The 26,671-nt window shown below is 40.4% G+C and overlaps 1 protein-coding gene across 2 annotated transcripts in view; it reads left to right on the top strand.

Annotated features, from left to right (window-relative positions):
• The window catches only part of LOC150083157 (WD repeat domain phosphoinositide-interacting protein 2-like), a 387,374-nt gene that overhangs the window by 225,453 nt on the left and 135,250 nt on the right, over nucleotides 1-26,671 (top strand). For both annotated transcript variants that reach the window (XM_090377860.1, XM_090377861.1), the window contains exon 8: nucleotides 1,081-1,245. In XM_090377860.1, the coding sequence (XP_090233986.1) occupies nucleotides 1,081-1,245 (165 nt within the window). The remainder of the gene's footprint in view (nucleotides 1-1,080; nucleotides 1,246-26,671) is intronic.

The following is a 26,671-nucleotide window of genomic DNA, read 5'->3' as shown; positions in this document are numbered from 1 at the left end:
TCAACCCACTCTCTCATAGCATCCTCAGGTTTCATACACCGACTATAAGCCTATTATTCAAAGTCTGTTATGACAACTGGTCACAGATCTGAAAAAGGAATACCGACAATAAACTTTACCAGATAAAGCAAGATCCAAAGCTGTGGCTCTCTGGACACACCCATCGTAAGCATCTCCTCCTGTTATTGGGAAAAAATAATCCCACTCCAATGCTCATCCTGTCATATGGTTCATTTTCTAGTTGATTGTTCCCTATATGAAACTATCCACTCGAACACTTTTCAATCACTTTCCAGATTGAATATTATAATTGAGTGAAGATTTATCTCAGTTCCTAGGAAGTAATATAAATATAGAAGAACAACTTTTACTCTATTTGAAACATATTCACCTATACAAAAGCATGTAATCTGACATCTATAATGATATGCTCCTTTGAAATAAACTTAAGAGCAGACAATTTGGCCTCAGTATTCCTGAGTCATTAAACCCAATACTAACAACAACAAACTTAGTTTACAAAAGTAGTGTATTTTGAAAACCATTATCGTTTTGCTATTTTGAAACAGTGTGTGTTTATTGGTAGATTTTCCTCTGGGAGTTATTCTGACAAACCCAGAATAACTTCCAGGGAAACAATATTCCTTCAGAGGAATATTGTTTCCCTGGAATATTCCGCCAACTACTTCCTCAATTGAAGAGGCCTTAAAAAATTCCTTCAGACAAGAGATTCAAACTTAGACCCTAAATGCTATTTAATTGCTTTATGAATGAAAATTAGCATAAGCTCATTGTTGATTTTCACATATATTATGTACTCAGAAGTGATTATATTGAAAAGTAGCTGTCTCTGCCAAACAGTTAAATGATGTTCATTTGTTGTTTCATTTTAATGTTGCTATCAGGTTTTAAGGGGGGGGGGAGAGGGAGAGAGAGAGAGACATGTTCTAAATATTAGGGGCATGTTTTCCCCATGCCCCTTCTATTTATAATATTTATAAAATAGAAATCTTATTAGAATAATAGAAAAAAAATAATGTAATATAAAAAGAGGTATTATTTAAATTTGTTTTAATTTAGGCAGTTGGCTGAAGAGTCTCAAAGTTGGGCAAGCTATTTTGGAAAAGCATTAATCCATTCTGCTAGTTTTCTTCCACCACTGACAGAAATGTTTTCACAGTGCCGTTCTTTTGCAGCAGCTTATCTTCCACTCTCACAAATAAAGACTGTATGTGCAATAACTAAGTAGGTTGTATGCTGTTTTGTTTTGTGGTTTTTTATGTTACATTTTATTTTAAATACATATTTACATAAGTACATAAAACTGCCACACAGGCAGCTGTATGGCAGTTTTGCCAACAGGAGATGAAATGTTAAAATTAGTTAAAGAATTTGGTTAGAAAGACTGTTGAAATAAATATTTGAAGACATTTGCAAAGTACGCAAATGAAGATTGTAAAGTTTGCACTCAGATTACTTGGGAATTCAAGCAGTCTTTACAGCACTGCACAAGGCAGACTGCAAAGTAGAACTGAATTTCTAAAACAGTGGTTCTCAAGTGCAGCCGTGCGTAGCACACGCTTCTTGATTAGACCGGGGTTCGAGTCTGTGACCACCAAATACGGAAGATGTGGAAAGGTCAGAAAATCAAACAACAACAACATCAAGTGCAGCCATGGTGGCAAAATGTGGCCACCAGACAATTTTCATAAAAATGAAAATTTTTTATTAAATTTCAACATTAAAAAAAAATTATTTTCAACAGTATGAGACATGATTGTTCATCCAGAGTACCAGCGTTTTAATAAACATACTAGATTTATTTTAAATACTGACAAAGATTCGCCAATATTTGTCGAAAAGAAAATTTAGAAACTTAAATACCACATAATGATGTTTGACCACTCATCCGATATTTTTTAATTTGTTTTTATATTTGCAGTTTAATAGCAAAGTATTACAGTAGTTACAATTTTACATGATATTGTTCTACTAAACTCAAAAATATATGGTGCTTCCATAGCCAGGTGGGCAGGAGCAGCAGTGCGTAGCACACGCTTCTTGATTAGACCGGGGTTCAAGCCCGTGACCACCAAATACAGAGGATGTGGAAAGGGCAGGGAATGACCACCGCATATCCCTGGAGCAATATGGCCTTAGTTGCTAATGCTCCTAAAAACCAAATAACAAACAAACAAAAATATATGTTTCTCAGCTGACTTCAGGATAGAATCTTAAATTACATAACTTATTATTATTAGTTGGAGTTTTTAAGAATTTTATTATTATTCCATGTTATGTGCATATGAATTCCATCTAACTATCATTATTATAGGTAAAATAAATGCCTTAATAAAAAAGGAATTGTGTGGCCACCAGAAAAAAAAACTCTTGTTTGTTAAATTTTTTTTTTTTTATCGCAGAGAGGCTTTGGCATTAAAGGTTTGTTGTATTGCCTTCAAGTTTTATAATTTTTTTCTACTTACTGTTTCCCACCTATTACTGGTTTGAGTGTTGTTTAATTGATTTATTTATTTTTTCTTTTTTCAAACTTGTAAGGTTTTCTTGATGGGTGATTTTAACTTTCTCAGAATTTGCTAGTTAATATTAAATACTATTTATTCAGAAATTAATTTTGATAATTTAAGGTATCATCCCCCCTTCCCAGCCCTCCCTGGAAACCAGCTCATTTAGACAGGATTTATTTTAAATGCTTTATTTCTGATCTCATCGCTTCTGCTGATGTTATTAGTTCTGATTGCCTTCCTTTTCTTTTAATTTAGCTATTTTTATTATACTGTTTGTTTGTTCTTTGTTTTAAATTAATGGTTTTAAGAAAACATGTTTTTAATCTAAAATCAGTCAGATTCAGTTGTGTTATGGCTTGTGGTGTTCTGCATTCTGTGCTTGCTTCCCTTCCTCTTAAAGATGTGTTGTTTTGATTGTCTCATGCTGACAGTCAAAACAGGACCATCCAGGACCACCAGTCTTGTAGAAGCAGGGACCAAAATGGTGTGTTGAAGCTGGGCCCCCTCAACCACCAGAATCCCCCTTTCTGAATTTCCATGGGTCGCAGTGCATGGCAAACATGCCGGGTTCTATTGATGTTAGCCTGGAACCTAGGCTGCGGGCATTGGATCCCAGTGATGATAATCTGGAGGACCAACAGCATCACTGGGAGGTCCTCTTCATCATGTACAGGTTCCCATGTCAAGAGGAACCCCAGAGTAACGTACCAACTGTGCGGTACTATACTCAGGGTAGTGGAGAATGAAAAAGATATGGGGGTAATTGTGCAATCAGATATGAAATTTTGTTTCTAATACCGATAACTGCAATTGTGTGGGTTTTTAGGCTATTATGGTGAAATCTGTTCCCCTTCATTGAAATCCTCAATATGAAAAACAAATTTTCTGAACACTGCAGACAGGCTACCAGAGCAGGTCATGGAGTCTTGTCAATGATATACAGGAATTTTGCTAGCAAGTATAAGGAAGTGATTATGCCTTTATATAAGGCAATGGTCAAGCCAAACCTGGAGTACTGCATCTGGAGGCCTCATTTTAGGAAGGATGTAGAACTGCTGAAATGAGTAGAGAAAAGGGCAATGAGATTGGTGAGTGGAATGAAGGTGGCGTTCTCTTACCAAGAAAGGCTTAAGTTCTGCAAATTACAGCATCTCGAGACTAGGCCCCCGCGAGGTGATATGATTAAGGTGTATGAGATCTTGAATGGTTTGAGCAAGCTCAATACTAATGAGCTCCTTCCTCTTGCTCAGATTACACACCTGAGGTGACATAAAATCAAATTGAGAAATTTGCCTTTAGCCAGTGGGTAGTTGAATGCTGGAACAAACTTCCATCTGTTGTGGAAGTTGACAAAAAAAAAAAATAAATTCAAGGAAGAACTGGACAAACTTTTGGAGAAAATGGAATTTTTTTTTTTTTTTTTGGCTGATGCTGTATAAGCTTGCTTTCTTGTATCATATACCTCTACTAATGCTAATTCTAGATAAATATAAGACCATGGATTGCATCAAGGACATTCACTCGGAAAGAACTACAAGTTGATGCACAGTTTGAATCTGTGACAGAGGAAGAGACATACAAATAACCTTTCAGTTAAAACACAAGGAAATCAAGGCCCAGTTCACTGGGAAATCTCATCAGATACTGAGAAACCTGCTAAAATCAAAGCAGAATGGTGGTAACATGGTTATAGCCATAAACACTTATGGAGTCCCAGTACTAACATACTCCTTTGGGATCATAGATTGGGCAATTCTGAGCTGAAGGAGATTATGAGATCGACCAGGCTAATGATGACCAAGAGGTGCCATAACCACCCGAAGTTGTCAGTTGAGAGACTGACCACAGCCCATAAAGAAAGTGGGAGGAGTTTGACTGATCTCATTGGCAAGCGAAGAAGAAGGCACTTAAGAACCATAAGGATTACTTTCCGGAAAACACAGCACCAATCTAAGCCATAAGAAAGGCAGACAAACAGCACAGCACAGAACAAAGAACCACAAAAAGGAGACCACAACCACATAGACAGAAGAAACAAAGACACTCCACAGCAGAGAGTACAAAATACAATGACCTCCATCAAGACTACATAGATAAGATGTGTATGTACATACAGGAACTCTCCTGCTTACATAATACTCGACTCGTGGAAATTCAACTTTACATAAGTTTTTTTCTGGCCGGTGCAAACTTAAAAAAATTGTGGAAATGTATTTTGCATCCCATAGGAATAAATGGAGGTATCATGAAAATATCGTAATGTGAAACCAATAACACATTGTTTTTTTTTTTTGTAATTTGTTCCAAGTCCTTGGAAGTTGAAAATTTCGCTATATAACTAAGCTATTTATCTCTCTAAAAGGTCATATTTATAATGGAAATTGCACTACCCTTTCATTGTTATCATATGTTCCCATTATAAGAATCAATTTTGAATGCCTTTGTGATATTTTTCTAAAGGATGTTTCTGGAGATCACAACCAAAAAACAATATGCACTTTCTGGTTTATTAGGCTTTTCTGTTAGTGCACCTAATTATAAACGGGTAGTAAATTCAATCTTATTGCATTTGCAATAATACCGATAACTGCAATTGTGTGGGTTTTTAGGCTATTATGGTGAAATGTGTTCCCCTTCACTGAAATCCTCAATATGAAAAACAAATTTTCAGAAACTTCTCTTCATTCCTATTTACGTATTACAATGATGAAGGGAAAGCTTCAGAAACTTCATTCTTAAGGGAAAGTGAAAGTGGTGGTAGTGCCAGGAAATGATACAAAATTGATTTCGAAATGAAGATGATTAATTAAGAAGTATAAAGCAGGACAAAGTTCATCTATTGCAAGGGAATTAGGTCTTGCTGCTTCAACAATGAATACTATTTTAAAGGACAGTGTGCATATCATCATTCTTCTCTTTCTTGGTGATGCCTTTCTACTTCTCTCTCTCTCTCTCTCTCTCACACACACACACACACACACACACACACACACACACACACACACACACACACACACACACACACACACACACACACACACACACACGGGGTAACTCGGGAATTTTTTTTTTTTGGCTGGTGCAGCATAAGCCTCAGGCTTCCTTGTACCATATGGCTAATAATAATAATAATAATAATATAAAAGAACATGTTAAAGGATCAACACATTTAAGATCACCAGTGATCACAAAACAGCGTTCAGGTGCTATATCAAAGATGGAACAGCTGTTAATAATATGGGTGGAAAATCAGATTCAGAAGCAAGTGCTCTGGAGTCTAATGACCATTCAAAGCAAAAGCAACAAGTATTTATAAAGATATTAAGGATAAGTACAGCGAACCCCAACACAAGTTCGTGGCAAGCAACGGGTGGTTTAATAGGTTCAAGCATCACACTGGTTTCCCCAACGTTAAAGTATGCAGTGAAGTCGCCAGTGCCGATTCTGCAGCTGCAGAGAAATTTTGTGATATGTTGGAAAAAAAGTATTGACGAAGGCGGCTATTCGACGCAGCAAATTTTTAATGTTCACGAGACTGCCCTGTTTTGGAAAAAAATGCCGGATCGAACATACATTGCCAAAGAGGAAAATACAATGCTAGGTTTCAAGGCGTCAAAAGATAGGGGCCACGCTCTTGCTTGGGGCTGATGCAGCGGGGGATCACAGATTAAAACCACTGTTTGTTATGTACCATTCTGGAAATTCTCGTGCATTTAAGGCATCAATAAAGCCACACTACCCGTACATTTCCGATCGAACCAGAGTGCATGGATAACAATATCTCTCTCTTTGAGGATTGGTTTAAATGCTGCTTCATTCCCGAGGTTGAAAAATATTGTAAAGACAACGATGTTTCTTTCAAGATTTTGCTTCTATTAGATAATGCTCCTGGATATTTCTACAGCCAAACATGACTTCACTCATCCAACCTATGGATCAGGGTGTTATTTTGAATTTAAAAGCATACTATTTATGCACAACATTTGCTCAGGCATTGTCTACAGTAGACGATGAGAAAAATTTTACGTTAAGAGACTTTTGGAAACTTACAATATTTACCATGCCATCTTAAATATTAATAAGGCCTGGGCGGAAATTACTAAAAGTTGTTTAAATGGCGCATGGAAGAAAATATGCCCACAGCATGTAAAAGGCTGTGAAGGATTTGAAAAAGACGAATTATATGAAGAGGTTACAGATAAGATTGTAAAGATTGCAGAGCTATTTCAGTCGGAGGTTGATGCCAAAAATGCGGAGGAGTTAATAGAGGAAGAAGAGAAGGAATTATCTAACAAAGAACTTATAGACTTGCAGGCAGAAATAGTGAAAATGCTGATGAAGCTCAAGATGAACCAAATGAGGAGCCCAGACACTTCATCACCAGAGAGATAGCAATGGCATTTCATGAAATTGCATCGGCAATGGCGAGGTTTGAGAAGATGGATCCTGACAGTGAATGATTCTTAAAAGTTAAAAGAGGGGTGAATGATATGCTTGCTTGCTACAAAGAAATCTACAATGAAATGAAAAAAGCCACTGTCCAGTCATCCATTAATATGTTCTTTCTTAAGGTTGAGCAACCAACCCCTTCTAAATCTCCACAGCCATCAACCTCAGCAGCGACATACTTATCAGCTGTAGACGTAGATTCTGGCAACGATGCTCAAGAGGTAAAACTTACTGATGTTATGTCTATCTCCACTCTTTTTTGTAATTTTATAATTTGAAATTTTTTTAAATTGCAAGCTTTTGTAATTTTTCTTGCGCATGAGATAAAAAATTGAATAAATACAATAAATAATTCTATTTACACATTCGTCAAACGTTTCTTTTTTGATTCAAACCTTAGCATTCCATGGAACACAACCCTTAAGTAAGTCGGGGAGTTCCTGTATGTATATACAGGAGGGCCTTGATTAACGCGATTGATTCGTCCCGCGAACACATCACGCAAAACGGAAATGCGTTAATCGAATATAATAACCAATAGGAAAAATTATAATTGGTCCTTGACCTTCTGGAATGTCCATAAAGAATTTTAAAAATACCTTTTAAATAACTTTTTAACTGTATACAATGTAAAAGATAATGAAAATAATTATGGAATTAAATGTTTATTGCATAAAAAAGCAGTTCCCAAACTGTGTGGCGCGTAATATTTTAAATTTTCGAGGGAAACATAGCGATACTCCACATCTGTCGGACACCGCGCGAACTACTAGCTCGAGGTAGTTCACAGTTTCATTTCTTATTAAGTTGTTTGGACCTAACTACTAAGCGGAACTGTTAGGTATTTCTTTTGGTCTGAGTGCGCCTTGAAAAAATTACTGAGACACTAAGAGCGCCGTGAACCAAGAAAGTTTGGGAACCTCTGTCATAAAATACACAATGAAGAAATGACTGTTGGGGAAATATTTGAACAGTATTGACTTTCTCTTTTCATCAATCAATTTCCAATAGCCGACAACAATCTTCTCTGGGCCCTGGCGAAATAAATATTGCAGAGAACATCAAACCTAATTCTTTTACCGTTATCTCCTTTGTGGTAACATTTTCATCTGCCTCATTTAAAAATTTGAATTTTTATGCAAGTGTGCATTGACTTTATTAGTAGGAGACAAACAAGTAACACGTCTTCTTCTGATGGAACACACCGAGGTGGGCAGCAGGCAAACGTTTGTTTATTGAGAATGTTAAGCTTACCTACTCGCGGTAAGCTTAACTCGCGATTCAAATCTTTTTCAACTTTCACATAAAAAAAAAAAAAAAAAAAAAGATCGCATTAACTGGAAATTTTCATCGTTTAAAGTGAAAAGTGGTATAATTTTTCAAATAGTATTAACTGAACTTCGCGTTAATCGAACTCGCGTTATGCAAGGCCTTCCTGTATATTGTTTTGGCCACTCCTGAAATGTTAGTTGATCTCTGCCTCATTTCACTCTACAGATACAGTGCTTTGTCAAAGGCCAGGTAAGAGGAGTTAGTATGCGCAAAAAGTGTGAACTGAGGAGGAGAGCAAAGCCGGCTGCAGGGTGAAAACCAACTAGCTAGCAGAAAAATAAATAAAAAACTATAGAAAATACAGAGTAACTAAGCAAGAACATTTAACTAATTAGTGTAGACAAGCTTATAACTAACAAGCTATTTTGTCTAGACATACACTAATGCAAGATAATAGACAGCAAAAGGGCCAATCATCATAAATAAGTTTCATTATCATCCCAGAAGGGCATTATGAGATTTGTTTGCCTCTGTAGTTTATACACTAAACTCTTAATAGACAGCTAAATCTACACAGCTACATAAATATTAACCTTGTACCCATGGAACAGAAAATGTCCCACAGGCTTACATCTCATAAATGTCCTCAGAATTTTGGAGGACTTACTATGAAAACAATTAATGAACAAAACATATATATCACATATAATACACATATAAGACTAAGTATATACATAGTCGTACATGTAAATATATACGAGAGGGGAACATCATGTGAGTAGGGGCCACAGGATAGTTTGTGCACTATACTCTAAATAGACCACTGAGTCTATATAGATACATAAATTTTTCCTCTACATAAATGTTTTTCTGTAGCCATGGAGCCAAGCTGAATGTTTCACTTTACAGCATATTTTGTGGTAGCAAATTATCCTTCCTCAGAAGACGGAAGATTGGGAGGGTGATACAGAAGAACTCTTACCAAGTGCAATTTTTGTTGCAGCCCGAGTTTACAGTTTCAGGTGATGCACTGATTTCTGTTGAAGATGTAGATGAAGCAGTGGTCAATGAAGCTGTAGTTGTGGTAGGAACAGTTGAAGCTGTAGTTGTTGCAGTATCCGAGGGAACCAAAGTTGCACTATTTATGTCAGAAGTTAGAGATAGTCTTCTAGTAAAGACATCATGAGCAAACAGTTGGAGAGCATGAAAAGCGTTAACGTTTTGAACTAGGAGAGACTCTTGACCATGAGAAAAATTTTCAATAGATAAACCGTCTCTTATGTTGTTGTACAGTTAACACTCATACATAGAATAAGATGGCTTCCAACGTGTGGCTTAAAGAATGGAAGGGTCTTCCCTGAGACTGAAGGATTCAAATACATTGCCAAAGAACCAGGAGTAACAGATGACACATGCCATTTGACCCCAGAAACAATCCAGCACATTACCACAGGATGCAGTGTGACCACCCAGATTGTACTCCAGATGTACACTTACAGACACAACCAGGTGGCTAGGATAATACATCAGAAGCTATCACAAAAACTACCAGTTGATCAAAATAAGTTTACCATATTATAAGTACGGGCCTCAGGTTGAACTAGAGACCTCTACTCATGGACTATACTGGATCTGTGCCATTATAATGTGCAAGACGATCCCACTCAACAAACCTGACATAACCCTCATTGACAAGAAGGAGATGGCTACCTACGTGATCGACATAGCAGTGCCCAACACTAGGAACCTCCAGAAAACATATGAGGAAAAAATCAGGAAGTACTCAGACCTAAGACATGCAAGTCAAAAGCATGTGGCATATGGAATGACCATCCTGATCATAGAGTCAACCACAGGCAATGTGCCAAAGAGCCTCCATAAGAACCTAGCAACAATAGGCTTCCCAGAGAACATGGAACTCTAGAAAGCCACAATCCTGAACACCTGTGGGATAGTAAGATAGTCCTTTGACCAACAGTAACAATAATAATAGTAGTAACTGGCCACAACCAGCAACCCATGCACTTGTACCAGTACCTGCCACAGGGTGCAAAAAATCCCATATAAAAGGAGCAAAAATGTGTTTTTATAATAATAATAATGGCAGACACTACAATGACCTCCATCAAGACTACACAGATAAAATGGCTTCCCACGCTTGGCTCATGAAAGGAAAGCTCTTCCCTTAGACTGAAGGATTCAGGCTCACCATCCAAGACCAGATAACAAACACCAGGAACTAGAGGAAATATATCACAATATATCACAACGAATGGCTGGACCATGGTCACAGCCATAAACACTAATAAAGTCCCAGTACTAACACACTCTTTCAAGATCACAGATTGGACCAACACTGAGCTGGAGGAGATTATGAGATTGGCCAGGATAATGATGACCAAGGGTGATATAGTTGTACACGTTGGCACTAATAATATTAAGAGTAGGAGACCGGCAGAATTACTTAACAAGTACATGTTGAACAAAAGCCGAGAATTAGGGTTGAATTTGAAAGTGTCTGCAATTCTGCCCAGACACGATAGGAGGGAGTATATGATGAGAGCTTTGTCGATCAATTCGGCCCTGGAAAGATTGTGCAAGGCTCAAGGGGTAGAATTTTTTTCAGCCTGGACTGTACTTGTTAACAGGAGAGATTGCTTCTACAGGGATGGGATACACTTAAATAGAAAGGGTGCAAGAATATTTGCTGATGCTATCGAGGCAGTGTTAGGTGGGTCGGAAAACTGCTAGCTTGGGGGGGAGACAAAGACCAATAGATTGACAGTAGCCACTGGCAGAGGTGAAAGAGATTCTTGCACTGCTTCTATCAGAATGAGCAGAAGCCTGAAAAACAAGATGCATGGTATTTCAGAGACTGCTGGGAGCCATTGCGGTACAAGTAAACACATGGGTTGTGTTAGGGTAGCTAAGAATAGAAACAGGTGCAGGTATACTTGCGTGTACACCAATGCTAGGAGTTTAGTAAATAAATTTGATGAATTTGAGGTATTGCTCAAAACATCAAAGGCAGATATTGTTGGGATATCAGAGACGTGGTGTCACACAGATATAAGGGATGCAGAACTGCAATTTGGGGAGTACAACGTCTACAGAAAGGATAGACAGGATAGGAAGGGGGGAGGGGTTATGCTATTAGTTAAGAAACACATAAAATCCAAGGAAGTGAAGCCAGTCGACATCGCCGGACAGTGCAGTGTTGAGTCAGTTTGGTGTGACATAAGCATTGGGAGATCAAAATTGAGAGTAGGAGTGTGCTATAGGCCTAATGACTCTGATGAGTATAATAAGGAACTGTACAGGGAAATAGAGTGGGCCAGTATCTCAGAGAGTCTTATTAATGGGAGATTTTAATTTCCCAGATATTGACTGGAATTTGGGAGATGGTTACTCACACACTAGCAGGGCTTTTGTCGATTTATTGGATGATTGTTTTCTACATCAGCATGTTCGGGAGGCAACTAGAGGGAGTAATACTCTTGATTTGATTATCAGCAGTGATTCTTCATGCATTAAGAATCTGCAGATAAACAAACCACTAGGTGGCAGTGATCACAGTGTGCTGAAGTGGGATTTACTCAAAGAGGTAACTACCATTAGGGGTAAAGGGAAGGGTTATTGCTTCCGTAAAGGCGACTACGATGGACTGAGACAGTATTTAAATTCTATACAGTGCGACCAACTGATGATGTTACCAACAGCAAATTCAAAATGGGAAGCATTCAAAGAACTTATCTTGGAAGCTACTAGGCTTTACATACCAACTAAGAAATATTGTTCAAGGTTTAGGCCAAAATGGATGTCAGATGAACTAATGAGGCATATGGCAGAGAAGAAAAATGCATGGGATACTTACAAATTAACACATGACACAGAAGCCTATGATAGATACAAGTTGATATGCAACCAAGTTACAAAGGAGGTTAGGCAGGCAAAGGCAGATTACGAGAAATCCTTGGCAAGGGATGCAAAGAAAAACAGCAAAGAGTTCTTTACTTATGTTAACTCTAGAAGGAAGGGGATGAATCAGATTGGTCCACTTGATATTGATGGGTCAACTGTTGATGATCCTGCTCAGGTAGCTAACAAACTAAATGAATATTTTGCATCGACATTCACACATGAGGAGTTATTCAGCAAGGGGAATGCCAGAGGTGTATTCAACTCTAGCAGTAAGCTAGAGAATCTTGAAATAACTGGGAGTAAAGTGGAGGAGAAACTGTTGAAGATAAATACAAGAAAGGCACCTGGGGTGGATGGGATCTATCCAGTTATATTAAAGGAAGCAGCAAAGGAAGTAAGCAAACCCTTAGCCATAATTATGAGAGCTTCCTTGGACCAGGGGAGGTACCCATAGACTGGAAATGTGCAAATGTGACCCCAATTCACAAAGGAGGATCAAAGGCTGACACAAGTAATTATAGACCTGTGAGCTTAACTTCTGTTCCAGGAAAATTAATGGAGGCACTGGTTAAAGAAGCACTGCAGGATCATTTAGACAAGACTTCAGTTATAGCTCAGACACAGCATGGTTTTGTTAAGGGGAAGTCTTGCCTGACCAACTTGATTGGATATTATGATGCAGTCACAAAAGAACTGGATGCAGGGAATAACTTTGACATTATATACTTGGATCTTAGAAAGGCTTTTGATACCGTTGCACATGGAAGACTGCTACACAAATTGGAGCAGTGTGACATTGGAGGCAAATTGCTGCTATGGATAAAGGGGTGGTTGAGGAGGAGAAGACAGAGAGTGGTAATCAATGGACACTGCTCATCGTGGACTAATGTTATTAGTGGAGTCCCTCAGGGCTCAGTGTTGGGTCCATTATTGTTTTCTGTATTTATAAATGATATTGATGATGGTATATCAAGCTTAATGTCCAAGTTTGCAGATGATACAAAGGTTGGCAGGGTTGTCAAGGACACTACTGACACTATGCTGCTGCAACAGGATCTGGAAAGGTTGAGCAGATGGGCTGAGAGGTGGCAAATGAAGTTTAACATTGACAAATGTAAAGTACTACACATGGGAAACAGCAACCCCAGAGCAACGTATCAACTCTGTGGTACTACACTGACAGTGGTAGAGAATGAAAGGGACTTGGGGGTGGTTGTGCAGGCAGATATGAAGTTCTCTGAGCAGTGCAGACGGGCTGCAAGAGTAGCTCATGGAGTATTGTCAATGATATACAGGAATTTTTCCAGCAGGGATAAGGAGGTGATTATTCCATTGTATAAGGCAATGGTCAGGCCACACCTAGAGTACTGTATACAGGTCTGGAGGCCTCATTTCAAGAAGGATGTAGAGCTGCTGGAACGAGTACAGAGAAGGGCAACAAGATTAGTGAATGGAACAAAGGGGTGCTCTTACGAAGAAAGGCTTAAGTTTTGCAAATTACAGTGTCTGGAGACTAGGCACCAGCGAGGTGATCTGATAGAGGTGTATAAAGCCTTGAATGGTTTAAGCATGCTCAATGCTGATGGGATTCTTCCTCTAGCTCAGAAAAATCACCTGAGAGGGCATAAATTCAAATTGAGCAAAGACAGATGTAGGATAGACGCGAGGAAATTTGCCTTTAGCCAGCGGGTGGTTGGTTGGTGGAACAGACTTCCATCCCTTGTGGTGGAGGTTGATAGCCTAAATAAGTTTAAGGCTCAGCTGGACAGGTATTTGGAACGAACAGAGGGGTGAGGTGGAAGTGGGTTTTTTTTTTTTTTTTTTTTTGGCTGATGCTGCATAAGCTTGCTTTCTTGCATCAAATGCCCTCTACTAATGCTAATGCTAAAGGGCTGCCAACACCACCTAAAGGTTGCCATTGAGCGAGAGACTGACCATAGCCTGGATAAAAGGAGGGAGGGGGATTGACTGACCTCACTGAAGAAAAGAAGGCGGCGATTGTGAGCCTGTGGGATACTTCCAGGAAAACACAGCACCAATCTACCAAGCCATAAGAAAAACAGATAAATAGCACATAACTCAACCTTAATAAGGAGACCCCACTCACAAAAACAGAAGAAACAGTCAGAAAAATGGGCAAAAAAGACACTCCATGGGAGACACTACAATGACCTCTATCAAGACTAAACACCTCTGTGCAATTACTTGTGTTCATTTCTGTTTATGTAAAAAAAAAAGCGAATTATAGTTGAAACCATGTAAACCAATTAGGTGGGTTCAAAATAATTGTAATATATAATATACATTGTTTCTTCAAAACGTTTTGGTTTTTACTTATAAACCATTTCCTAAATAAATTATTTTTTACAATACTTCATTCATATTTCAAAATACAGTAGCAATAACCTTGCATACAATAAGATGGCTTCCAATGCATTTTTTATAATACTTTTTTATTATTTTTTATAATACTTCATTCATATTTCAAAATACAGTAGCGTTGTGTACAATAAGATGGCTTTCAATGCATGGCTCACAAATGGGAATCTCTTTCCCTGAGACTGAAGGATTCATGCTCGCCATCCAAGACCATGTAATCATCACCAGGAACTATAGGATATATTTCACCAAGAACTCTGGAGTGACAGATGACACATGTTAACATGCCACCTGGCCCCAGAAACAATCCAGCACATCACTGCGGGAATCAGGATTATCCCACAGACTGAGTACATGAACAGACACGACCAGGTACCCGGGATAATACATCAGAAGCTAATGGAAAAAATACCAGTTGATCAAAGACAGTGTACCATGTTACAAGTATGAACACCAGAGACACCTGCTCATGAAAAAGCATTACAATGGAATCAAAATTTTAAAAGCCCATCTGAATTTAAAGCCAGTACAGGATGGCTGAAAAATTTCGAATCTCGTCAAGGTATAAGGGAGCTTGAAATTCAAGGAGAAGCTTTATCAGGCGATGTCACAGAAGCAGAAGCTTTTAAAAAAGTATTTTCTGAAAATGGTGTAGGAAGAAGGTTTTCCAAGGATTACATTTGCAATGCAGATGAAACTGGTCTTAATTGGAAGTCACTCCCTTGTAAATCACTTGCATCTCAATGCGAAATGGCTGCTCCTCATTTTAAAATCTAACAAACAGCATGTTACAATTATGGTGTGTGCAAATGCAAGTGGACAGCATGTTTTACAATTGTTGGTGATTAGGAAATCCAAGAATCCAAGATGCTTTAAAGGTGTAAAGTGCCTACCAGTACAATATAAAGGACAGAAAAATGCTTGGATGAATTCCAAGTGTGAAGAGGCATCGAGAAAATGAGGGTAACGCTGGTAAAGTTTTGTTCATAATCGATAATGCACCATCCCACCCTCCTCTTGAAAAAATGAATTTAATTGACAAGAACTTCCATGTGAGGTTTTATCAACAAATGTTACAGCCCTGCTGCAGACAATGGATTCTTCTTCTTCTTTGGTCCTTAGCTGGCAGCTGGGGGAGGCGGTTGGCCACGCAACCAGTATGCTGCTGTAGGTGCCGCAGGGTTTCGGACTTGCTCTGTGATGTTCTTCCATACCTTACGATCCATGGCTTCAGTCCTGGCCTGGTTAAGGTCGAGACGTCGGCTCTTCAAGTCATCTTCCACTTGCTTGGCCCACGTTTTCCTAGGCGCGGTCCGTTGGATGCTCCATTGGGTGGGTCGTTGTCTCCAAAGGAGTGTGGATGGTATTCTGTTTGTGCCCATTCTACCTACGTGGCCAAACCATCTGAGCCTTCGCTTCTGGATTTGGTCGGCAATGGTTGGTTGCTGTTGGCATCTGGCGCGGATGGTATCATTAGTGATGCGGTCGCGAAGAGAGATGCCCAAGATCTGCCGCAGGCATCGCATTTGGAATACCTCAAGTTTGTTCAAATCTAACTTGAGACAAATCCATGTTTCCGATCCGTAAAGAAGAATGGGCAGGATCAAAGTCCGGAAGAGTCGGATTTTAGTCTTTGTGGAAATGTTGGTCCTCTTCCACAGACACCATTTGAGCGAGGCGAACGCAGTGGCCGCCTGTCCAATTCTGCTGTGGATTTCCATGGTGGATGCAACTTTCTTCTCCTGGACCAGCGACCCAAGGTATTTAAAGTCCTGCACTTGCTCGATCTGGACGCCTTCGAGATAGATGGTGGCTTGCGACCCATCTGTTGTCAGGGCCTTTGTCTTACCAGCATTGATCTTCAAACCGTATGGCCGGGCAATGTCGTAGAGGATGTCCGTGGCTTCAGCATCGTTACCGGCAAGGATAGCACTATCATCAGCAAACATCAGGTCAGTCACATAGTGATCCTTGTCATATTGTATGCCCTGTCTGTTTCTGAATGCTTGCCTCATAATGGCGTCGACCACGATGTTGAAAAGCAACGGGGAGGCTACATCCCCTTGGCGGACTCCAGTTTGGATGGTAAATTCCTCAGATAAATCGTTCTGGATGCGCACCTGGCTGGTTAAACCGTTGTATGCAGTTTGGAGGAGTGTGATGACTTTTCGAGGTACATGTTCAACCTCTAGTAGTTTCCATAAGGCAGGCCGGTGGACACAGTCGAAAGCAGACTTAAAGTCAATGAAAACAATGACGGTTCGCTGTCCACACCGGATCCTCTCCTCCATCAGCTGACGAATGGCAAAGATTTGATCACAGCATCCTCGCCCGGGTCTAAATCCTGCCTGTTCTTCTCGACTGGTTTGCTCGCGATGTTTTTGCAGTCTTGACTGGATGATCTTCATAAAGACCTTTCCGATGATGGAAAGGAGGCTGATGCCACGGTAGTTCTTGCAGTCCCGGTTATCACCTTTCTTGTGGATCGGTACGATAATGGCTTTCCTCCATGTTAACGGAATTTGTTCAGTGCACCAGATGGTTTTGAGGAGTGAGTGTAGTCGGCGAAGCAGTACATCTCCCCCGGCTTTGATCGCTTCTGTGGTGACTTGGTCCACTCCTGGTGCCCTGCCATTCTTCAGGGATTGTATGGCTGCTTTCACTTCTTCTACTGTAGGCTCAACATTGACCATGGAGACCTCAGGGGGGGTCGATCGAGAGTGCTGTTGCTGGCGGTCCCTGAGGTGGGTCGTGATTATACAAAGCTTTGAAGAATTCACTCCACCGTTGCAGCCGTTCGGATGGTGATCGCACGAAGGTCCCATCAGCATTCTTGATGTTGTCACTAGTCAATTTGGTCTTTCCACTCAGACATCTGAGGGTGCGGTAGAGAGTGCGGTACTCGTTTTTGGATGCCGCCACTTCAAGATCGTCTGCCACTTGGTTCCAGTATGCTTCTCTTTCTGCTGTCATTCTTTGTCGGACTTCTCGGTTTAGCTGCCGGTACCGTTCAAAGTCGACCAACTTTGCCTGTTTCCGTTTGTCCATGAGGTCGAGGCACTCGTCTGATATCCATGGTTGCGTTCGACGTCGGGCAGGTGGACATAGGGGCTTGGCACATTCCAGGATGGCATCAGAGATCTGCTTTTCTTCTTCATTTATATCCTCGGGCACGGCCAGCATCTCGAAGCGGTTGGATAGGGCGATCTGATATGCCTGTTTGTTGGCAGCATTCATTAGCTGCCTCCAGTCCAGCTTGGCTGACCGAGATGATCTTTTTGCATGCCGTAATTTGAGCTGCACTTTAGCCCGGATGAGGTAGTGATCAGATCCGCAATCAGGTCCCCTCATGGCACGAACGTCCATGAGTGATGAGCGAAATCTGGCATTGATCAAAATGTAGTCCAGGATTGCTGAGTCCTTGCCAGATGGATTTCGCCATGTAAGTTGATGTTTTTGAGGGTGCTGGAAATGGCTGTTTCCAATGATCAGGTTGTTAGATGCGGCAAAGGACAACAAACGTAAGCCGTTGTCATTGATCTTCCCATGGCCAAACTTGCCCATTGTTGTTTCCCAACCAGATCTGTCCACGCCAATATGGGCATTAAAGTCCCCTGCGAGGATGATCACTTCTGTCTGCGGAATTGAATCCAGCGTATGTTGGAGCTGGTTGTAGAAGTCATTCTTGGTCGGGTCCAGGCTAGTCTCAGTTGGCGCATAGGCGGAGATAATATGGGTCTTGATGGTGCCCTTGACAGTAAGGACTGCCAGGCAGTCCGATATTGGTTGGAAAGCGATCACACTACTGGTGGCCTGAGCATCGACCATAAAGCCCACTCCTGCTTCTCGTTTCTCACCACCAGAGTAGAATAGCATAACCGCTTCGTTAGGTGCTGGTGGTTGGATGATCATCGTTCCAGACCCGGTGAGCCTTAATTCGGATAATGCCGCGATTGATATCTTGCACCTAAGTAGTTCTTGGGCAATGATTTCCTTTTGTCCAACGTGGTGCCCCGTTCGAACATTCCATTCGCCAATGTTAATTGTCCTTTTCAGCGTAGTAAGCTTATTGCTGTGGCCAGTGATCCACTTCACACCAGCACCCTGGGTCCCCAGTGCTGGCGCATCGGCTACCCCGGATGCGGTAACATTGTTATAACAGCTTGTTCTGTGGCCAGTGGTCCACTTCACACTAGTACCCTGGGTCCCCAGTGCTGGCGCATCGGCTACCCCGGATGCGGTAACATTGTTGTAAGAGCTTGTTCCGAATTTCATGCGGTTTCTTGCCTAGTTTCCCCGGTTTCCCGGTTCTGGTCATTTCGGCAGGATGACCACCCTGCCGAAAGTTATAGAAAAACTAAAAAAGATGTACAAAAAACAAGTCTTGCGTCACTTGCTGCTACCAGAGGGAGATAAACAGAACGTGGTTGAGTTTTCAAAGAAGCTCAACATTAAGGATTGTTGCTACATGTTAGCAGATGCCTGGAACATGTTGTTGGAGAGAAATCTGAAAAAGGCATGGCATAAACTTTGGGGTGCTGCCAAAGAGATGGTGCACATGTGCAAGATTTGAATGAAGATGTAGGTGAGATTGTATCTTTATTTCAAGGGAGTCCTGGGTTTTCCGAGGTGGGCAAGATAATGCAGAGGCATTGTTAAACAATGATGCTGATGATCCTGGTTATCCATATTTTAACTGGAGAAGAAATTGTTGCATTAATCCAGGATGAAGAATGTGCTGACTTTAACCAAGGTGATTCTGATGACTAAAAAGAAGAGGAAGTGGGCCTGTTCACTTGGAGGCCCTCACTGGCTAGAAACTGCAATGGCATCGTGTAAGCAAGTGTCTGAATGCAGTTCTGTGGAGATATTGATATTAGAGAGGATGAGAGTCCTCGCCACAAAAAAAAAACAATCTCTCATGGTTCAAAGAAAATTCCAAGATTACATATTTTAAAAAATAAACCTTCCCAAGATTCATTATACTCTTATTTGTGTGCAGTTACTTGTGTTCATTTCTATTTATGTAAAAAAAAAAGTGATTTATATTTGAAACCATGTAAAAATAATAACCAGAACATTTTCTTCAAAACATTTTGGTTAGTATTTACAAACCATTTCCTAAATAAATTATTTTTTATAAAACTTCACTCATATTTCAAAATACAGTAGCAATAACCTTGCATACAATAATTTAATTGTAGTAATTTAGTTGCTAAATGCAATAATTTAATTACACTTTGTTTCATATAAACTGGTTATTTTCATGTATGTTTGATTATCCAAACTATTTGATTAACCGAACCAACCTTGGTCTCCCAATTAGTTCGGATACTTGACATTCTACTGAATTACATTAGGGTCACCTGGTAAGTTGATACGAAGGTTGGCAGGGTTTCTTAATGACAGTAACAACTGTATGCTGCTGCAACAGGATCTGGAAAAGTTGATCAGATGGGCTGAGAGGTTGCAGCTAAAGTTTAACATTGACAAATGCAAAGTACTGCATATGGGTAGTAGTAACCCAGAGTAACATACAAATTGCACAGTGCTACATTCAAGGTAGTGGAGAATGAAAAAGGCCTAGGGATAATTTGCAGTTAGTTATGAAATTTTCAGTGCAGTGCAGAGCAGCTGCCAGAACAGCTTATGTGGTCTTGTCAATGATGTACAGCAACTTTGCGAGCAGGGATAAGGAGGTGCTTTTTGTAACAGAATGAGCGAAATCAACAGAGAGAATGAAACTGTAAAACCATGGAAAGTAGATGGCAGCATCCTAGCCACTGACCTCGATAAATCCACATCACTGATGTCATTACCACCTGCTGAACTTCCTGACTGTGTTGTTACTAATGAAAATGGAACAGAGATTGCTTGTGATGGATCCAACACAAAAACTATTATGCCTGAAAGCCCAATAGTCAATACTGACCAAGTAATCACCAAAAATATTTAATTAGTAGAAGCCTTACAGAAATCATCACTGAACACACGAGAACTATCACAGCCCTGCAAACAGATAATGCAAGGATTACATTAGGCAAGATGGAAAGAATTTTTGAATGCATCGCTGACCTCTTCACTGAAAACCAGTTCCTATAGAGAGGGCGCTGAATCTCTTTAAAAGTTACAGCTGTCAGTTACAGGCTCCGCAAAAACGATAAGTGTTTGCCTTTTATTTTTCATGATTGTTATTTTATATTGTACTTAATACGTAGTCATATAATTATAGTTACGCTGGTTATTTTTTATTTTTAATTTAGATAAAGAGTTTTTGTGGATTTTACGTACGATAGGTAAAACCATTATTTCGTTCCATTTTTGTAGCCATTCTTTTTGGATATAGTGGTAGGGAATTCAAATTTTTTTAATTGAGGTAGCTAGGTAGCTCTAACGCATAATTATATAGTAAAACGCTTCACTGTTTCTATTTAATAGTTTCTATTCAAATACTATTGACATTTAATTTATTGATTTTATTAATTTAAACTACCATGCCCCAGACTAGAGCAGCAAAGCAACGGGCACAAAGTGGTAGGAGTGCTGTGACTCGGGGGAGAACTGAGGGGGGCAATTCTCCAACGCATCACAGCCTAAGAAAATGTGCAACTTGTGAAATGTTTGCCGAACTCTCTGGAACGGAACATGATATTGCCATGGGGGATGTCTTTGTGTGTGCGCGCGATGTAAGGAGTGTAAGGAAATCAGGCGACAACTCAGCGTTGTTATGGGCCTATATGAGAGTTTGAAGGACAGGGTGGATGCCCTCGAAAGATCTAAATTGAGGGGCCCATCAGGCTCTCAGCTGCCCACATCAACGCCAGAGCTTGCACTTGGTCATCACGCAACACAGCGGCAACCCCTAAGGCAGAATGCGCTGGTCCCACAGGAACTAGTAGTTGTTGGTGACTCTATTGTCAGGGAAACGGGGAACATCCTTTGTAAAAAGGATAGGTGGAACAGGACCAGGGTATGTCTGCCAGGGGCAAAGGTTGATGACGTTGTAGAGCGGATATCATCTTTTAAGGGCACAAAAGGTGATATAGTTGTACACGTTGGCACTAATGATATTAAGAGTAGGAGACCGGCGGAATTACTCAACAAGTACAGGTCACTGTTGAAAAAAAGCTGTGAAATAGGGTTGAATTTGAAAGTGTCTGCAATTCTGCCCAGACACGATAGGAGGGAGTACATGATGAGAGCCTTGTCGATCAATTCAGCCCTGGAAAGATTGTGCAAGGCTCAAGGGGTAGAATTTTTTTCAGCCTGGACTGTACTTGTTAACAGGAGAGATTGCTTCTACAGGGATGGGATACACTTAAATAGAAAGGGTGCAAGAATATTTGCTGATGCTATGTTAGTGTTAGGTGGGTCGGAAAACTGCTAGTTTGGGGGGATACAAAGACTAATAGTTTAACAGTAACCGCAGGCAGAAGTGAAGGTGATTCTTGCACAACTTCTATTAGAATAAGAAGTGACCTGGAGCGAGGGGTGTTGGGGGTTTCAGGGACGGATGGCAGTCATCATGGAATAGTTGGGTACATGATGACTGCCATGATGACTGCCAGTCATCATGGAATAGTTGGGTACATGGGATGTGTTAGGGTAAAAAGGAATAGGCATAGGAGCATGTATGCTTGCATGTATACCAATGCTAGAAGTATAGTAAATAAATTTGATGAATTTGAAGTGTTGGTCAAGACATTAAAGGCGGATATTGTTGGGATAGCAGAGACGTGGTGTCACAAAGATATAAGGAATGCAGAACTGGAATTTGGGGAGTACAATGTGTACAGAAAGGATAGACAGGACAGAAAGGGAGGGGGTGTTATGCTGTTAATTAAGAAAAACATAAAATCAAAGGAAGTGCACCCAGTTAATATAGATGAACAGTGCTCTGTTGGGTCAGTTTGGTGTGAGATAAGCACTGTGAAAGGAAAAATAAGAGTAGGAGTGTGTTATAGGCCTAATGACTTGAATGAGTACAATGAACAATTGTACAGAGAAATAGAGTGGGCCAGTAAATCAGAATGTCTTATAATGGGGGATTTTAACTTCCCAGATATTGACTGGAACTTGTGGGTTGGTCACTCACACACTAGTCAGACTTTTGTGGATTTATTGGATGATTGTTTTCTGCAGCAGCATGTTCGAGAGGCAACCAGAGAAAGTAACACTCTTGATCTGGTTATCAGCAGTGATCATTCGTGTATTAAGAATTTGCAGATAAAGGAACCACTAGGTGGCAGTGATCACAGTGTGCTGAAGTGGGATTTACTCAAAGAGGTAACTACCGTCAGGGGTAAAGGAAAGGGTTTTTGCTTCCATAAAGGGGAGTACAGTGGTCTCAGACAGTTTTTAAATTCTGTACAGTGGGATCAACTGACGATGTTACAAACAGTAAATTCTAAGTGGGAAGCATTCAAAGAATTAATCGTGGAAGCTACTAGACTTTATATACCGATTAAGAAATATCGTTCAAGGTTTAGGCCTAAATGGTTATCAAATGAACTAATGAGACTCGTGACAGAGAAGAAAAATGCATGGGATGCATATAAATTATCAGGTGACGCAGAAGCCTGTGGCAAATATAAGCTAGTCTGTAATCGGGTCACAAAGGAGGTTCGGAAGGCGAAGGCGGATTACGAGAAATCTTTGGCAAAAGATGCTAAGAAAAACAGCAAGGATTTCTTTACTTATATAAACTCTATGAAACAAAAAGTTTTTGCCACTTGCAGTTTGCACAGGCTGGGTCTCTTTCTTTATTTTAATTTTACTAATAATTTAATAATACTTTATTTTACTAATAATATTAAGAGTAGGAGACCGGCAGAATTACTTAACAAGTACAGGTCACTGTTGAACAAAAGCCGAGATTTAGGGTTGAATTTGAAAGTGTCTGCAATTCTGCCCAGACACGATAGGAGGGAGTATACGATGAGAGCCTTGTCGATCAATTCGGCCCTGGAAAGATTGTGCTAGGCTCAAGGGGTAGAATTTTTTTCAGCCTGGACTCTACTTGTTAACAGGAGAGATTGCTTCTACAGGGATGGGATACACTTAAATAGAAAGGGTGCAAGAATATTTGCTGATGCTATCGAGGCAGTGTTAGGTGGGTCGGAAAACTGCTAGCTTGGGGGGGAGACAAAGACCAATAGATTGACAGTAGCCACTGGCACAGGTGAAAGAGATTCTTGCACTGCTTCTATCAGAATGAGCAGAAGCCTGAAAAACAAGATGCATGGTATTTCAGAGACTGCTGGGAGCCATTGCGGTACAAGTAAACACATGGGTTGTGTTAGGGTAGCTAAGAATAGAAACAGGTGCAGGTATACTTGCGTGTACACCAATGCTAGGAGTTTAGTAAAAAAATTTGATGAATTTGAGGTATTGCTCAAAACATCAAAGGCAGATATTGTTGGGATATCAGAGACGTGGTGTCACACAGATATAAGGGATGCAGAACTGCAATTTGGGGAGTACAACGTCTACAGAAAGGATAGACAGGATAGGAAGGGTGGAAGGGTTATGCTATTAGTTAAGAAACACATAAAAACCAAGGAAGTAAAGCCAGTCGACATCGCTGGACAGTGCAGTGTTGAGTCAGTTTGGTGTGACATAAGCATTGGGAGATCAAAATTGAGAGTAGGAGTGTGCTATAGGCCTAATGACTCTGATGAGTATAATAAGGAACTGTACAGGGAAATAGAGTGGGCCAGTAAATCAGAGAGTCTTATAATGGGGGATTTTAATTTCCCAGATATTGACTGGAATTTGGGTGCTGGTTACTCACACACTAGCAGGGCTTTTGTGGATTTATTGGATGATTGTTTTCTACATCAGCATGTTCGGGAGACAACTAGAGGGAGTAATACTCTTGATCTGATTATCAGCAGTGATTCTTCATGCATTAAGAATCTGCAGATAAATGAACCACTAGGTGGCAGTGATCACAGTGTGCTGAAGTGGGATTTACTGAAAGAGGTAACTACCATTAGGGGTAAAGGGAAGGGTTATTGCTTCCGTAAAGGCGACTACGATGGACTGAGACAGTATTTAAATTCTATACAGTGGGACCAACTGATGATGTTACCAACAGCAAATTCAAAATGGGAAGCATTCAAAGAACTTATCTTGGAAGCTACTAGGCTTTACATACCAACTAAGAAATATTGTTCAAGGTTTAGGCCAAAATGGATGTCAGATGAACTAATGAGGCATATGGCAGAGAAGAAAAATGCATGGGATACTTACAAATTAACACATGACACAGAAGCCTATGATAGATACAAGTTGATATGCAACCAAGTTACAAAGGAGGTTAGGCAGGAAAAGGCAGATTACGAGAAATCCTTGGCAAGGAACGCGAAGAAAAACAGCATAGAGTTCTTTACTTATGTAAACTCTTGAAGGAAGGGGATGAATCAGATTGGTCCACTTGACATCGATGGGTCAACTGTTGATGATCCTGCTCAGGTAGCTAACAAACTAAATGAATATTTCGCATCGACATTCACACATGAGGAGTTATTCAGCGAGGGGAATTCCAGAGGTGTATTCAACTCTGGCAGTAAGCTAGAGAATCTTATAATAACTGAGAGTAAAGTGGAGGAGAAATTGTTGAAGATAAACACAAGAAAGGCACCTGGGAGGGGGATGGGATCTATCCAGTTATATTAAAGGAGGCAGCAAAGGAGAGTAAGCAAACCCTTAGCCATAATTATGAGAGCTTCCTTGGACTCATGGGAGGTACCCATGGACTGGAGATGAGCAAATGTGACCCCAATTCACAAAGGAGGATCAAAGGCTGACACAAGTAATTATAGACCTGTGAGTTTAACTTCTGTTCCCGGAAAATTAATGGAGGCACTGGTTAAAGAAGCACTGCAGGATCATTTAGACAAGACTTCAGTTATAGCTCAGACACAGCATGGTTTTGTTAAGGGGAAGTCTTGCCTGACCAACTTGATTGGATACTATGATGCAGTCACAAAAGAACTGGATGCAGGGAATAACTTTGATATTATATACTTGGATCTTAGAAAGGCTTTCGATACTGTTGCACATGGAAGACTGCTACACAAATTGGAGCAGTGTGACATTGGAGGCAAATTGCTGCTATGGATAAAGGGGTGGTTGAGGGGGAGAAGACAGAGAGTGGTAATCAATGGACACTGCTCATCGTGGACTAATGTTATTAGTGGAGTCCCTCAGGGCTCAGTGTTGGGTCCATTATTGTTTTCTGTATTTATAAATGATATTGATGATGGTATATCAAGCTTAATGTCCAAGTTTGCAGACGATACAAAGGTTGGCAGGGTTGTCAAGGACACTATGCTGCTGCAACAGGATCTGGAAAGGTTGAGCAGATGGGCTGAGAGGTGGCAAATGAAGTTTAACATTGAGTAACAGTTTAACAGTGGTAGAGAATGAAAGGGACTTGGGGTGGTTGTGCAGGCAGATATGAAGTTCTCTGAGAAGTGCAGACGGGCTGCAAGAGTAGCTCATGGAGTATTGTCAATGATATACAGGAATTTTTCCAGCAGGGATAAGGAGGTGATTATTCCATTGTATAAGGCAATGGTCAGGCCACACCTAGAGTACTGTATACAGGTCTGGAGGCCTCATTTCAAGAAGGATGTAGAGCTGCTGGAACGAGTACAGAGAAGGGCAACAAGATTAGTGAATGGAACAAAGGGGTGCTCTTACGACGAAAGGCTTAAGTTTTGCAAATTACAGTGTCTGGAGACTAGGCACCAGCGAGGTGATCTGATAGAGGTGTATAAAGCCTTGAATGGTTTAAGCATGCTCAATGCTGACGGGATTCTTCCTCTAGCTCAGAAAAATCACCTGAGAGGGCATAAATTCAAATTGAGGAAAGACAGATGTACGATAGACGTGCGGAAATTTGCCTTTAGCCAGCGGGTGGTTGGTTGGTGGAACAGACTTCCATCCCTTGTGGTGGAGGTTGATAGCCTAAATAAGTTTAAGGCTCAGCTGGACAGGTATTTTGAACGAACAGAGGGGTGAAGTGGAAGTGGGTTTTTTTTTTGGCTGATGCTGCATAAGCTTGCTTTCTTGCATCAAATGCCTCTACTAATGCTAATGCTAATATGCTATCA

Source organism: Mastigoproctus giganteus, chromosome 7 (assembly GCF_048544385.1).
Source record: "Mastigoproctus giganteus isolate SK-2022 chromosome 7, ASM4854438v1, whole genome shotgun sequence".
In the NCBI taxonomy this organism is placed as follows: Eukaryota; Metazoa; Arthropoda; class Arachnida; order Uropygi; family Thelyphonidae; genus Mastigoproctus; species Mastigoproctus giganteus.
The sequence above is the reverse complement of the archived record's forward strand: the minus strand, read 5'-3'. Positions and strand labels throughout refer to the sequence as shown.